General features: G+C 37.4%; 1 protein-coding gene across 1 annotated transcript; it reads right to left on the reverse strand.

Moving 5' to 3' along the window:
* Positions 1-12,702: 12,702 nt before the first annotated feature.
* On the reverse strand, positions 12,703-13,838 carry LOC143623720 (uncharacterized). The gene is made up of 3 exons (XM_077094561.1): positions 13,382-13,838; positions 13,201-13,293; positions 12,703-13,111 (listed from the first exon to the last, which is right to left on the reverse strand). The coding sequence occupies exons 1-3, from the start codon at positions 13,541-13,543 to the stop codon at positions 12,968-12,970; spliced, it is 399 nt and encodes a 132-aa protein (XP_076950676.1). The 5' UTR covers positions 13,544-13,838; the 3' UTR covers positions 12,703-12,967.
* Between the last annotated feature and the right edge of the window lie 906 nt (positions 13,839-14,744).

The raw sequence follows: 14,744 nt of genomic DNA on the forward strand, positions 1-14,744 counted from the left end.
TTATCCTACACAAGTATAATTTATTTATACATTAAAAAAATTTTCTATCCAAAACTAATTCCTTCCAACTCAATATATTAATATCCATCAACACATAATTACATTATGATGAATAATACCGAAAAACTATTTTACATGTGTTTGCATTAGATATCAACAAAAAACATACAACCTACACAAAAACGTATAATCTACACTTGTTCTAAGAATAAGACAGCAGATAACCTACACACGAATTACATTTAACCTACACACAAAATTCATCATCAATAAAATACACACACACACGAAAACATATAACCTACACACAAAAAACATATAACCTACACACGAAAATTTTATCTTACACAAATAGAATTTATTCATACATTAATTTCTTTTCATAACCAATTTCTTTAAACTCAACATATCAAATATTCATCAACACGTAGTTACATTGTGATGAATAATACAAAAAACTATCTTACACATGTTTGCATTAAATGTCAATAAAAAATATACAACCTACACAAAAATATATAACCTACACTTGTTCTAAGAATAAGAAAACATATAGCTTACATACAAAAAACATATCGACCTACGCATGTGTAGGGTATGTGTATCTTTGTGTAGTTTATATAATTGTTGATGTCGAATTACATATGTAAGTTATATGCTTTTTGTATGTTGTACTTTTTTATTGCTTAAAACAAGTGTAAGTTATATAACTTTGTGTAGGCTGTGTATTTATTGTTTACATTTAATGGACACATTTGTATGAAATTTTTTTATTATTATTTATGACAATAATTTTTATAGGCATACCAATTGAAAAAATATATACATTAAAGTTCGCCTTTATTTGTTTACATGTTTAAAGGTTTTATTACTAGAAAATTGGCTTCAAAGATTTTCTTAAAAAAATAAAAGTAAAAAGTAACAACGAACAGCCACGAGTTTCTGATCATATGGATCAAACAAATGATATGATACAAAATGTGCCATATTTTTAGTATTTAAAAAAATGGATAATAGGATAATACACAATTCACACTTATTTTCCATTTGCTCTTAATGGAGGGCTTACTATTTTTTATTCTCAGCTTCCTATGTATTTAAGTTCATCTAGGGGTGTTCAAAATTTGATTCGAATTCGAAACATTCGAAATTCGACTCAATTTGAATTCGAATATGAAGATTCGAATCCGATTTCAAAATATTCGAATTCGATTCGATTCGTATTCGAGTATAGTAATCGAATACGAAATCATATTTTTTATTCGATTCGAAATTCGAATTCAAATTATATAATATATTAATATATATTTAATTTATTAATTTTGGTCAAATCCGTAAATAATAAATGTCCAAAACATCATAATTAATCCCAATAACCATACTGATATTTCTTAATTTTGCCAATACTTAATTTTGAACTTATTATCTTGTGGTATTGTAGCTACTTTAAAATTATATTATGTGTTTTACGTCGATGATTATGGTTTTTGAAGTTTTTAACATAGGTGAACTTGAATTAATTCGAATTCGATTCGAATTCGAGTTTCAAATACGAATAGAATCAAATTTCGAATATGGGATATAATACGAATCGAATAATCCAACTTTTAAACAAATACAAATCGACTACGAATACCAACAAAAAAATAAATTATTCGATTCGATTAACTTGAAAATTCGTTATTCGATTCGATGAACACCCCTAACCCCTAAGTTCATCCCTTAAAGTCATATTAAATAGAATAACTCATCATTGTATATTGATGAAATGAAACTCACACTCCATGAAGTCACCAATTAACACATATTTATGCATGCATTGAACTTCAACATTTCCTACACTATATAAGTTATTATCCTTACTTTCCTCCAACATCTATGTTCCTTTCTTGCACCACTACAGCCCACGAATATGGTCTGCTGTAACATCCCGAAATTTCAAGATAATATTAATTATATTACTTAATAATAGAGGGAAAGTTTACTCGGGTTATCAGGAAATAAATAAAAGAATAGGAGTTGGTATGGGTCGGGCTAGTGTCGGGTAATGGATGCGGGTTGTGGACTTGGATTATTTGAGATGGGTTAAATGAGAATGGGATTTAAGGGATATAAATATCCCCTAAACCCAAAATATCTTCATTCTCACCCTACACCCTAAAACTCCTAACACACACATACACACACATCCTAACCGATCAAGATTCGGAGCCGAGACCCGAGGTTTTGTTGATAGATCTGCGTTGGTAAGGTAAGAACATATCCAACAAAGCTAATATTACTGTAAATGGTTAGGATTGGATGGGTTAACCGGACCCGAAACCCGAACTGCCCAAATCGGACCCCTAAAGCGTCGATTTTAGGCCGATTTGATGGTTGGGATTTGTAGGCGCCGATCATACGATTCCGTGGGTACCAAAATCGAGTTATTTGGCTAAGAAACGAAGGATTTATGGGCAAACAGATCTGCAGCGCGATAACTTCGCCTGCAAGATTAAGTTCGCCTGATGAACTTCGCCTTCAAGCGTAACTTCGCCTTCAAGCGTAAGTTCGCCTAAGGATAACTTCGCCTGAAGCCAAGTTCGCCTAAGGATAACTTCGCCTGAAGCCAAGTTCGCCTAAGGATAACTTCGCCTGAAGCCAAGTTCGCCTAAGGTTTAACTTCGCCTGAAGCCAAGTTCGCCTAAGGTTTAACTTCGCCTGAAGCCAAGTTCGCCTAAGGTTTAACTTCGCCTGAAGCCAAGTTCGCCTAAGGTTTAACTTCGCCTGAAGTGAAGTTCGTTTAGAAAATAAATTAAAAAGCGATAAGTTAAAGTAAGCTAATACTAGGCCACCAGATTAGATCAGACGAGTATTGATACGTGTAACTTGTACAGTCGGCCGAGCTCAGTTAAGGAAGGGATTTACAGCTATCAGAAAAAGAAGCAGAATTCAGGTGAGTTTCTAGCCCCATTCCTTGTTATGTTTTCGGGGCTGTGTGCATACTTGATGTGTTGTTAATACATTTATCCTAAGTGATAAGTGTATGCCCTATGTGATATATGTGTTATGTAAGAATGATTGCTTGATGGTACGTGAACGATCTTCGGATATTGCACGTACTGTCAGGTTGTAACGCTATGTATAAGGTAAGTATGTTATGTATGTTTATGTGTATGAACATGATAGAGATAGTAGAAGAAAGAAATGATAATGTATGGTTGTATGGTTACGAAAAGGGTACCGAGCCCTAATAATACTCGATGTGAAGTTTGAATACACTTACTTTAAGTGGTAGGTGTATGCTATAGATGTTATATGAGGTATATATTTATAATGCTTGTCGGTACGTGAACGATCTTCGGATATTGCACGTATCGCCAAGGATAGTGATTGCCAAGTGGTTGATAGTGGGTATGAATGTTGTGATGTGACTTGTTCACTACGTAAATACTAAACTAATATGAGTGTGACCAAGGCAGGTTGAGGTAGAGTGTGTTAGAAGTAGCAGGAGTCTAGTAAGGGGTGTTAGTGGCATAGCGTGAGTGCGTGATAGGGAAAGCCTATGCGTGCCTTCATTATTAAGTGGCATAGCGTGAGTGCGTGATAGGGAAAGCCTATGCGTGCCTTCGTTATTAAGTGGCATAGCGTGAGTGCGTGATAGGGAAAGCCTATGCGTGCCTTCGTTATTAAGTGGCATAGCGTGAGTGCGTGATAGGGAGAGCCTATACGTGCCTTCGTTATTAAGTGGCATAGCGTGAGTGCGTGATAGGGAAAGCCTATGCGTGCCTTCGTTATTAAGTGGCATAGCGTGAGTGCGTGATAGGGAAAGCCTATACGTGCCTTCGTTATTAAGTGGCATAGCGTGAGTGCGTGATAGGGAAAGCCTATGCGTGCCTTCGTTATTAAGTGGCATAGCATGAGTGCGTGATAGGGAAAGCCTATGCGTGCCTTCGTTATTAAGTGGCATAGCGTGAGTGCGTGATAGGGAAAGCCTATACGTGCCTTTGTAATTAAGTGGCTAAGCTGTAGGGGTAAGTAAGTGGTTAAGCAGTGGCATGTTAGACAGTGGACTATGTGTCTTCGGATACGTATATATATATTGTATGAAGTGGTTGTATGATCAGTTGCTTGATTAACTAGAACTCACTCAGCGTAGCTGACTTTTAGTATGCACGCAGGTGAGCTTATTATAGAGTTAGCATGAGGATGACACACGACATGGATTGAACGACTGGCATCTGATTAAAGAAGTAAAGATGTTTTAAATATAAAGTTTTGTGTTATAGTATCAAAGAAAAGATTTAATGTTTTGTAACAAATGATTGATGTTTTATATTCCGTGAAAAGTTTTAATAAACTCTGATTTGAAGAACTGTGTTTATGAGTAAATCCGACGCTAAAGTAGGGTTACCGGGTTCGGGGCCTTACAAGTTGGTATCAGAGCATAAGTTCGAGAGATTTAAGCATCCTACATGCTTAGACTCGAACAGAAAATGGGATTTAAGTAAGAAAGGAAAGAAGATGCCAGTTCAAGAATGCCATGAGTCGCTCAAGCAAGATCAGTAAAGGTAAAGTGTATGATTAAGTGATATATGTTAATGAGAAAGAAAATATATGTGAACAAAAGGGATAGGAATAATTGATTGTTGATTTGACTAATTGCTTAAGTAGAACCAGCACAAATAGACTCATAAAGGGAAGTGTATAGGACACGGAAAGCGATCAGCTAGTCACAGCTGGCCACTGTTATTACCTGTTAGCCTTGCTATCCTTGTACTAAATAGTTCCTTGAGTGATGATGTTTGTGTTGTCCCTTTAAGAGTACTGATGGCTGGAGCTGGAGAAGTTGTGGGAACTGGGGGTCGCACTGGACGTCGTGGCAGGCCTCGTCTTGTCCGGCAACCCTCGGTAGAAGAAGCTTCCCACACCGAAGATGAAGGAAGCGCAGCTGGAGGAGACCAGAACAACAACGAGGAAGTTCAACTTAGCCCTGCAGTTCAAGCAGCCATTGTTCAGGCTGTAGTTGCTGCTGTGAAGAACCTGAATCCCGAAGGATCTGCTGGAAGCCGTGAACGAACTGCTGAAGGGGCGGGTGGTGATGGTAGGAAGGATGAGGAAGGTGAAAGAGGGGCCTCGAGTGGGGATAAGTCTGTGAAAGTCGATGATAGGAGAGGAGGACAAGGTGGGTGCAGCTATAAGTCCTTCAAATGATGCGACCCGCCAAAGCTGACCGGGTTGGGAGACGCAATCGCTACTCTCCAATGGATAACCGCTATGGACAAGGTTATCCGCATTAGCGAATGCCGTCCCGACCAAGCAGTGGGTTATGCCACACAGTCATTTGAAGATGAGGCCATGTACTGGTGGGAAACTGTCGAACAAAGGAAGACCCGAGAGGAGATTAAGGCCATGAGGTGGGATGACCTTAAGGAATTAGTGATGAAAAGGTTCTGTGCTGACGCCGAGGTTGAAAGGGCGGAGATGAAGTTCCTAAACTTGAAAGCTGGGACCTTGACACATAATGAGTATACTACTGAATTCAACCGCATGTCTAGGTTGGTACCTGACATGGTGAACACTGAGGCTAAGAGAATCAAGTGTTACGTGAGGGGATTACCACAGAGAGTCCGCATGTTAGTCAGGACAAGCAAACATGTCACCTTTGAATCTGCGGTCGAGTTGGCGGAGATGGTCTATGATGATCTGGCGGCGGATGATATGGGAGTGGAAGATGAGGAAAAAGGGAAAGGAACTAAAAGAGCTGGGGATATCGTGGAGCAAGCAGGGAGAAGGACACAGAAGATGGCAGGGAATGGAGCATGTAAGGTGTGTGGAAAGATGCACTTGGGGAAATGCAAGGCTGGTCCAAACCAGTGCTACCGATGTGGGAGGAAGGGGCACCTCTCCCGTGAATGCACCGAGGACCAGAAGTGTTACAGGTGTGGTAAGTCAGGTCACATAGCTAAGGAGTGTGGAGAAGCCGTAGCAGTGAGGGAAGGAAGAGGAAACGCGTGAAAGGATGGTCTATTAACTGCTAAGGAGGTAGCAGGAAAGTAAGTGGCATGTCACAGTTGTTTTATGTTTAGTAGTTAAAGAGTGTTTTATGTTACATTTGAACCAATGTTTGTTTAGCAAGCTTGAATGATTTCCTTTTATGTTATGAGGTACTTGTGACTTCTTGTGCTTTTGTATGAACGATCTATGAATTTAACTTGAATGCATGTGGGTTATAATAAATAGTTGTGTGATGGTAAAGCGTCGCCTTCGGAGTTAGCGTTATTATATAAAACAAGGTTCCTCGGGAAGGCGATACGAGACTTGGTACATCGAGGGCTTCATGGACAAGCTACCGTAATAGCTAAAACACATGATCACCGCTCGATGACTACAAGTCAGGAGTAAGAGGGATAACTCAGAAAGCGAAGGCGATTCAATAAGTGTGTAAATATAAGAAGTTTTCCTTTTATAGGGAATAAGTTAGGTTTCGGGGACGAAACCTCTTTAAGGAGGGAAGACTTGTAACATCCCGAAATTTCAAGATAATATTAATTATATTACTTAATAATAGAGGGAAAGTTTACTCGGGTTATCAGGAAATAAATAAAAGAATAGGAGTTGGTATGGGTCGGGCTAGTGTCGGGTAATGGATGCGGGTTGTGGACTTGGATTATTTGAGATGGGTTAAATGAGAATGGGATTTAAGGGATATAAATATCCCCTAAACCCAAAATATCTTCATTCTCACCCTACACCCTAAAACTCCTAACACACACATACACACACATCCTAACCGATCAAGATTCGGAGCCGAGACCCGAGGTTTTGTTGATAGATCTGCGTTGGTAAGGTAAGAACATATCCAACAAAGCTAATATTACTGTAAATGGTTAGGATTGGATGGGTTAACCGGACCCGAAACCCGAACTGCCCAAATCGGACCCCTTAAACGTCGATTTTAGGCCGATTTGATGGTTGGGATTTGTAGGCGCCGATCATACGATTCCGTGGGTACCAAAATCGAGTTATTTGGCTAAGAAACGAAGGATTTATGGGCAAACAGATCTGCAGCGCGATAACTTCGCCTGCAAGATTAAGTTCGCCTGATGAACTTCGCCTTCAAGCGTAACTTCGCCTTCAAGCGTAAGTTCGCCTAAGGATAACTTCGCCTGAAGCCAAGTTCGCCTAAGGATAACTTCGCCTGAAGCCAAGTTCGCCTAAGGATAACTTCGCCTGAAGCCAAGTTCGCCTAAGGTTTAACTTCGCCTGAAGCCAAGTTCGCCTAAGGTTTAACTTCGCCTGAAGCCAAGTTCGCCTAAGGATAACTTCGCCTGAAGCCAAGTTCGCCTAAGGTTTAACTTCGCCTGAAGCCAAGTTCGCCTAAGGTTTAACTTCGCCTGAAGTGAAGTTCGTTTAGAAAATAAATTAAAAAGCGATAAGTTAAAGTAAGCTAATACTAGGCCACCAGATTAGATCAGACGAGTATTGATACGTGTAACTTGTACAGTCGGCCGAGCTCAGTTAAGGAAGGGATTTACAGCTATCAGAAAAAGAAGCAGAATTCAGGTGAGTTTCTAGCCCCATTCCTTGTTATGTTTTCGGGGCTGTGTGCATACTTGATGTGTTGTTAATACATTTATCCTAAGTGATAAGTGTATGCCCTATGTGATATATGTGTTATGTAAGAATGATTGCTTGATGGTACGTGAACGATCTTCGGATATTGCACGTACTGTCAGGTTGTAACGCTATGTATAAGGTAAGTATGTTATGTATGTTTATGTGTATGAACATGATAGAGATAGTAGAAGAAAGAAATGATAATGTATGGTTGTATGGTTACGAAAAGGGTACCGAGCCCTAATAATACTCGATGTGAAGTGTGAATACACTTACTTTAAGTGGTAGGTGTATGCTATAGATGTTATATGAGGTATATATTTATAATGCTTGTCGGTACGTGAACGATCTTCGGATATTGCACGTATCGCCAAGGATAGTGATTGCCAAGTGGTTGATAGTGGGTATGAATGTTGTGATGTGACTTGTTCACTACGTAAATACTAAACTAATATGAGTGTGACCAAGGCAGGTTGAGGTAGAGTGTGTTAGAAGTAGCAGGAGTCTAGTAAGGGGTGTTAGTGGCATAGCGTGAGTGCGTGATAGGGAAAGCCTATGCGTGCCTTCGTTATTAAGTGGCATAGCGTGAGTGCGTGATAGGGAAAGCCTATGCGTGCCTTCGTTATTAAGTGGCATAGAGTGAGTGCGTGATAGGGAAAGCCTATGCGTGCCTTCGTTATTAAGTGGCATAGCGTGAGTGCGTGATAGGGAGAGCCTATACGTGCCTTCGTTATTAAGTGGCATAGCGTGAGTGCGTGATAGGGAAAGCCTATGCGTGCCTTCGTTATTAAGTGGCATAGCGTGAGTGCGTGATAGGGAAAGCCTATACGTGCCTTCGTTATTAAGTGGCATAGCGTGAGTGCGTGATAGGGAAAGCCTATGCGTGCCTTCGTTATTAAGTGGCATAGCGTGAGTGCGTGATAGGGAAAGCCTATGCGTGCCTTCGTTATTAAGTGGCATAGCGTGAGTTCGTGATAGGGAAAGCCTATACGTGCCTTTGTAATTAAGTGGCTAAGCTGTAGGGGTAAGTAAGTGGTTAAGCAGTGGCATGTTAGACAGTGGACTATGTGTCTTCGGATACGTATATATATATTGTATGAAGTGGTTGTATGATCAGTTGCTTGATTAACTAGAACTCACTCAGCGTAGCTGACTTTTAGTATGCACGCAGGTGAGCTTATTATAGAGTTAGCATGAGGATGACACACGGCATGGATTGAACGGCTGGCATATGATGAAAGAAGTAAAGATGTTTTAAATATAAAGTTTTGTGTTATAGTATCAAAGAAAAGATTTAATGTTTTGTAACAAATGATTGATGTTTTATATTCCGCGAAAAGTTTTAATAAACTCTGATTTGAAGAACTGTGTTTATGAGTAAATCCGACGCTAAAGTAGGGTTACCGGGTTCGGGGCCTTACATCTGCTTGCCTCTCGACATCATAATGTTCTACATACTAACACGCTTGGATGCCATCGAAGTTGTTAAATGTAGGTTTGTGTGCAGGCAATGGCGTGACATGATATCAACACCGGAGTTTGAGGCCGCTCACTACTCCCGCTCGCATATTGCAGCAAAGCATAGAACTATTTTAATACATGATTTCAACTACTCAACTTATTCGATAAACCTAGAACACAACACTTATGGTCCACATACAATAATTTCAAACCCGTTCCAGAACGGCCTCACGGGTGTAGAAATACTAGCACACTTGGATGGTATATTATGTGTTTGCTTCAACGAAACCAGTGAGATGGTTCTCTGGAACCCAACGACTACTGCGCACACCCTTCTGTCCACAGATGCCACATATGCCGGTCACGGGTATTACTCAGACGCTGCAAGTGCGATAGGTTATACAAAGGTCCCGCAAATGACTACAACGTTCTTCATATAATACAAACACCAGTTGCTATTAAAGCTAGTGTGTACTCCAGGAACTCGCGAAGTTGGCGAAACATCCCCTTTGACACCAATCCTGATTATGCAAAACGCGCTTTCTACTTCTCATATGGCACCGTTTGTGGCACCAACATATATTTCACTGTTTGCGAGTGTTGGGTTGTCAGCACAAATATTGTCCTTGCCTTTGATACCCTCACGGAGGACATTACTGAATCGCCCTTCCCTCCTATCCCATCAGTTGGCATCTTCCAAGGCCTTCTATCAAATGTTCAGAACGCTCTCCAAATGGTCCTTACAACTGGCATGCAGAATATGACACTCGGAATATGGGTCCTTAAGGAAAGACAATGGGTTAGTATTTTCTCAGCCCCTCCAATACCACCAATCCCGTTTTCAGTGTGGCTAGCCGATTTAAGATTCAAGTCATGAGTCAACAGGATAACTTTCTATACGATCATTATTGGGTTGACCAAAAATATAACACTTTTGTATTTTAAATTATTGAAGGAGTTTTTTGTATCTTAAGCATTTCCCTGGCAACTACCTTATATACGTGAATTACGTTCGTTAAGTTTTTTTTACAAAAAAACTTGAATACGCCATTGTGTTTTTTTTTGCTAATGTTATGTAAGTTTATACTTTTAGTATTCTAAATTATAGCGAATATAAATTTTGCTATAGTAACTGTAGGTACCATAATGAACCGCTACCCAACAAAATCCCGTTGCGTTAGCGAACCAAACCCGTACCTACCGAAGTAGTAATTTACTTTTAAAAAATCATCTAAACAACCACTCCAACCCATTACCTATCTCCAAATTCTATTTCCAAATTTTTGTGAAATGGTATAAAAAGCCCCCCAAATTTATAGCATTGTCACAACACTCCATTTCCAACTACCCTGTTATAAAAATATATTAGAAATCAATTTATATTGAAAATGATAATAAGACAAAATAGTTAGTAGTTAAAATTATAAATGGAAGAAAATGAAAAAATAAAAAAAAAAGAATATAAAGATGAGAATGAAGAATGGATTGGATGAGGTTTTTAGAAAATCATGTATACTTTTAAGAAATTGTGTGTTTTAGTTTCATTTTAAAGATAGAGATGAATAACCCATTAAGAATGCTCTTACAAACACAATGGGTTTAAGTTATTTTAAATAAGTAATCATTTAGTGTGAGCGTCATTTAAGAAAATAATCAGATTTGTTTTGGGTTAAACGGGTTACAGTAAACATCGGTTTCCATCCCAATGGTTTGTCCAAATCTGCGGTTTTTGTTTATTAGTTTTAAATTTGTGATTTTCGTCCATGTGGTTTCATTTCACTTGCAATTAAACCCGAATTTATTAACCCCGTTAAGTTTGGTTGTTAAAACCATCAGTGTGTCCCTCACGTGAGGGACAGTTTTGTCCTTTTCCTCCCCAAATAATCCTCGGTCCTAATTTGCAAGCCCCCTCACGTGAGGGTCAAGGGTGTATTTGGATAGAAAAAGGGACAAAACTGCCCCTCACGTGAAGGGCACGTTGATAGCTTTAACAACCAAACCTAATGAGTTTAGTGAATTTAGGTTTAATTGCAAGTGAAATGAAACCACAGGGATGAAAATCGCAAATTTGAAACTATTGGACTAAAATCGCAGATTTAGACAAACCATAGGGACGAAAACCATAGTTCACTCAATGGGTTATAAGCAGAGAATGAGTTCAGTTTATTTATAAAAAATCATAAATTTTAGTACAATTCAAAACAAGTTATAAGCAAACTAAGTTTCGTTTATTTTAAAGGAGTACCGATTTTGGTTCGGGTAAGACTTCAAGCAGTGGCGAAGCTTGGATTGAGGCACCGGGGGCCGAGCTCAAAATGCATACAAAATTTCACAAACGAGGGGGGCCGGACTCAAATTTTCGGCTAAACTCACTACAAGAAAATGAAGCTATTGCAACCCCGGTAAAAAGTTGCACTAGGCCTAAAAAAGGTTGCATAAGGCCTAATGCAACTTTTAATCAAGGGCTGCATTAGGTGAAGTTGCATTAGATCTAATGCAACCTTTTTATTAGATAACGCAACTTTTTCTTAAAGTGTTGCATTTACTACTCAAATGCAACCTTTTTAATATGCAACCTTTTTGGCATTCTAATGCAACTTTTTATTACTTTTAATGCAACTTTTCTAACATACAAATACAACATTTGCAATGTCAAAAGCAACCTTTGCTACACTTTAATGCAACTTTTTTTAATTCAAATGCAACACTTTTTTATGATTTTTAGCAACAAAAAATGCAACCTTTTTTTAAACACAAATGCAACTCCATTTGAAATGCTAAATTCTATTAATATGCAATGGTATCTCATTTACACCAACATAAAAATAACATAAATATAATAGACAATAATATGTCATAAATTACTATATGTTTAATCTCAAATAACAACATAATCAAAATAAAGTTGTCAACTAAAATTATAAAAAGTAACTAAAACCTCCTACTCCTACTCATCTCTACGATCTTGAGCTCCACCAGGTAGCTTTTCCATAATATTTTGCACCATAGCTTCCAAGTTTGCTCGTTGGCGGTCAAGGTCTTTCCGCATAGCTTCTAGCTCATTTTTTTCCTTTGATGGTCCTCTTCCATTTCTTTTCGGATATCAAGCAATTGTGCTTTATCAACTTCAATATTTGCATTTAATGATTCCATAAGTCCCCCCGTAATCGTATATGGTTCCTCGCCAGCATTTATTCTTTTCATCATTTTTTATTAACGCCTTTGCCATAAAGGCGAAGGTAGCCATCATGCTCCTTGTTCATTACAACCGTAAAAGGATCGGCCAAAGCACTTCCATCTTTTGCAGGTGTGTGGTTCTTCATTTTTTCCTTGGAAAGATAATAAGAAAATATCATATATATATATATACACACATATAATATATAATGAAGTACAGTAAAAAAACAAATAAAAGTGAACCACACATGGAAATAGATGAAACAATTTGTGCTATAAAATGCAAAAAAAACTAGCAACAAGTTATATGGAATAATCAAATTGAAGCCACATGTCATTAAATTGCATATACAAGACAACTAGAGTACCAATTTGAAGTGTTAGTTTCTTATGTATACAGATTAATAAATAAAATGCTTTTATAGTGGACACAAGTTTAGGCTTAATAAAATTTTGTAGAATTTGGGGTTGAAAGTCAAACTATGCATCACTAGCAGATCAAATTAATCAACTCAAAGGGCATTTTGGTCAAAATTGTTAACTGATGATATTAACTACATGTTATAAAGATTAAAGAAATTTGGTTCCGATAACAAGGCATTTATTGTTGTTTGAGGTTAAAGGAAATTGATTTCTACGGGTCAACATTAGTTTCGAGTCAAAATTACAGAATTTGTGAAAAAGTTTTAATATGACTACAAAAGACGTTTTTACTTATTTATTTTTTTCTTCACGTACTACAATAGAAAGAACTTACAATTTTACTTGCAGTGTCATCATATGAATCACGATATGCACGCCCTTCGGTCCTTTTACGTGTGCGTTCAAATAGTTTAGCTAAACCGGGTAATTCCTTGTTTGGGTCTTCATTTCTCTACATTCATGAAAACATACATCAGTAAAAAAAATTAGCATCTTCAACAATTAAAAACACAAATCACGAGAAAACAAAGACATGCTTACCATCTCATCACGAATTCTAGCAAAACTTTTTGGGCCAGCTGTGTGCATGTTCTTTTGAGTCATGCGTATTTCCTTAGCCCGCAAAGAACGTTTCTGGATATGCATTTATATAAATACCTCAACTAATAGAAAACTCTAAATAAAAAATACCGGTAATAAATAAATAGGTTAAAAAAATTACCGCCTCATCTTTATTATTCCATAACCTCATCAATTGTGAGAAATCATCTTCTGGAATATTTTTAGGTCTATTCTTCCATCTTGTTTTGTTGTCCTTATACTGATAAAAGTGTTTATTCTTAAACATGGATTTGTATACCTTATACGAGTGTCCAATAGTCATTAAAACCCAACTTTTAGCAGCATTTGGCACGTCGTATTTTCCCTTTAAAAAGTTATAATTTAGTTAAAAAAAGTATAGCAAATAAATAAATAAACCTAATTAAAAACTTACCAAAACATACTCCCATATTTTATCTTTATGTGGCACCTTCCTCCATGAAGTAAGAGTCAATGGTGCGTAAGTATGATTACGAGCAATTGTGCCCAAAAATAAAGAGAATTGTGAAACTGCATGTGCTGGTCCCACAGGCTGTCCAAATTCATTACATACAATGGCCTCTCGCTCGCCAACTTTCCATCTGTGCACAGAATGCAACATCGTTGGTCCTCTTTTTTTGGTTTTAGATTCTGAACGCATGTACATATTATATACATATACGTATACATACATATATATATATTAAATAACAAGCAAAAAAACAAGGTATAAGTAGGTAACGAACCTATTGCTTTTTCATATTCTGGGTGGTGTAATTGCTCTTGAACTAGTGCAATGACCTCATCTTCCAAATCATCATGGCTATCATCCCCTTGTATCTCTTCATCATTATATGTAGATGCGATAAGGTCCATGTCATATTCGGTATCTTAATCAACACAATCTTGTCATTGTTAAATACAACATTATCAGTAAATATAAATTACAAAAAAATACAATAGAAAAATGAACTAGTTTTTTAATCCTACTGAAATGTCTAGCTCTTAATGGGTTTACTAAAATGGGTTTGCTTGAGCCGATTCTAAGCATGTTCAACATATAATCACAGTATATGACCATGACATCTATATTCTATTCAAACTTGTATATCATGTGTATTTATACAATAAAACATAATCTACCTAGCAAATAATCCTGTTCCTTCATATAAATATAATCAAAAAAGGAAACCAACCTGGTTAAGCATATTATACTTGTTGTTCTGGATTATATAGATGATTTATTTTTCATTCTAATGAATAACTCACAAGGAATTTTATGTTAGATAAAAAACATTTAACCCCACAAAATTTAAGTCAATTAATCAGCTAATTTAATTAACAAATAACTAAATACGAAGAACCACATACGATATAGAGTAACCCACGCTTATAAGTTCTATTAAACAAGTATACTGAAAGAACCCGCCTTTCTTTGTACCATGAGAAAATGATAACAAGCTAACAGTATAAACATAAAATTGCAACTTGGAGACATGCATATT

This window comes from Bidens hawaiensis, unplaced genomic scaffold (assembly GCF_021521415.1).
Source record: "Bidens hawaiensis isolate Kalapana, Puna unplaced genomic scaffold, B.hawaiensis_p1.1 tig00003536_1, whole genome shotgun sequence".
NCBI classification, from domain to species: Eukaryota; Viridiplantae; Streptophyta; class Magnoliopsida; order Asterales; family Asteraceae; genus Bidens; species Bidens hawaiensis.

Coding starts and splice junctions, on each gene's coding strand:
- LOC143623720 (XM_077094561.1), bottom strand. CDS start 13,543: ATGACTATTGGACACTCGTATAAGGTATACAAATCCATGTTTAAGAAT. Junction 13,294..13,381: donor GGAATAATAAAGATGAGGCG/GTAATTTTTTTA, acceptor ATGCATATCCAG/AAACGTTCTTTGCGGGCTAA. Junction 13,112..13,200: donor CTAGAATTCGTGATGAGATG/GTAAGCATGTCT, acceptor TCATGAATGTAG/AGAAATGAAGACCCAAACAA.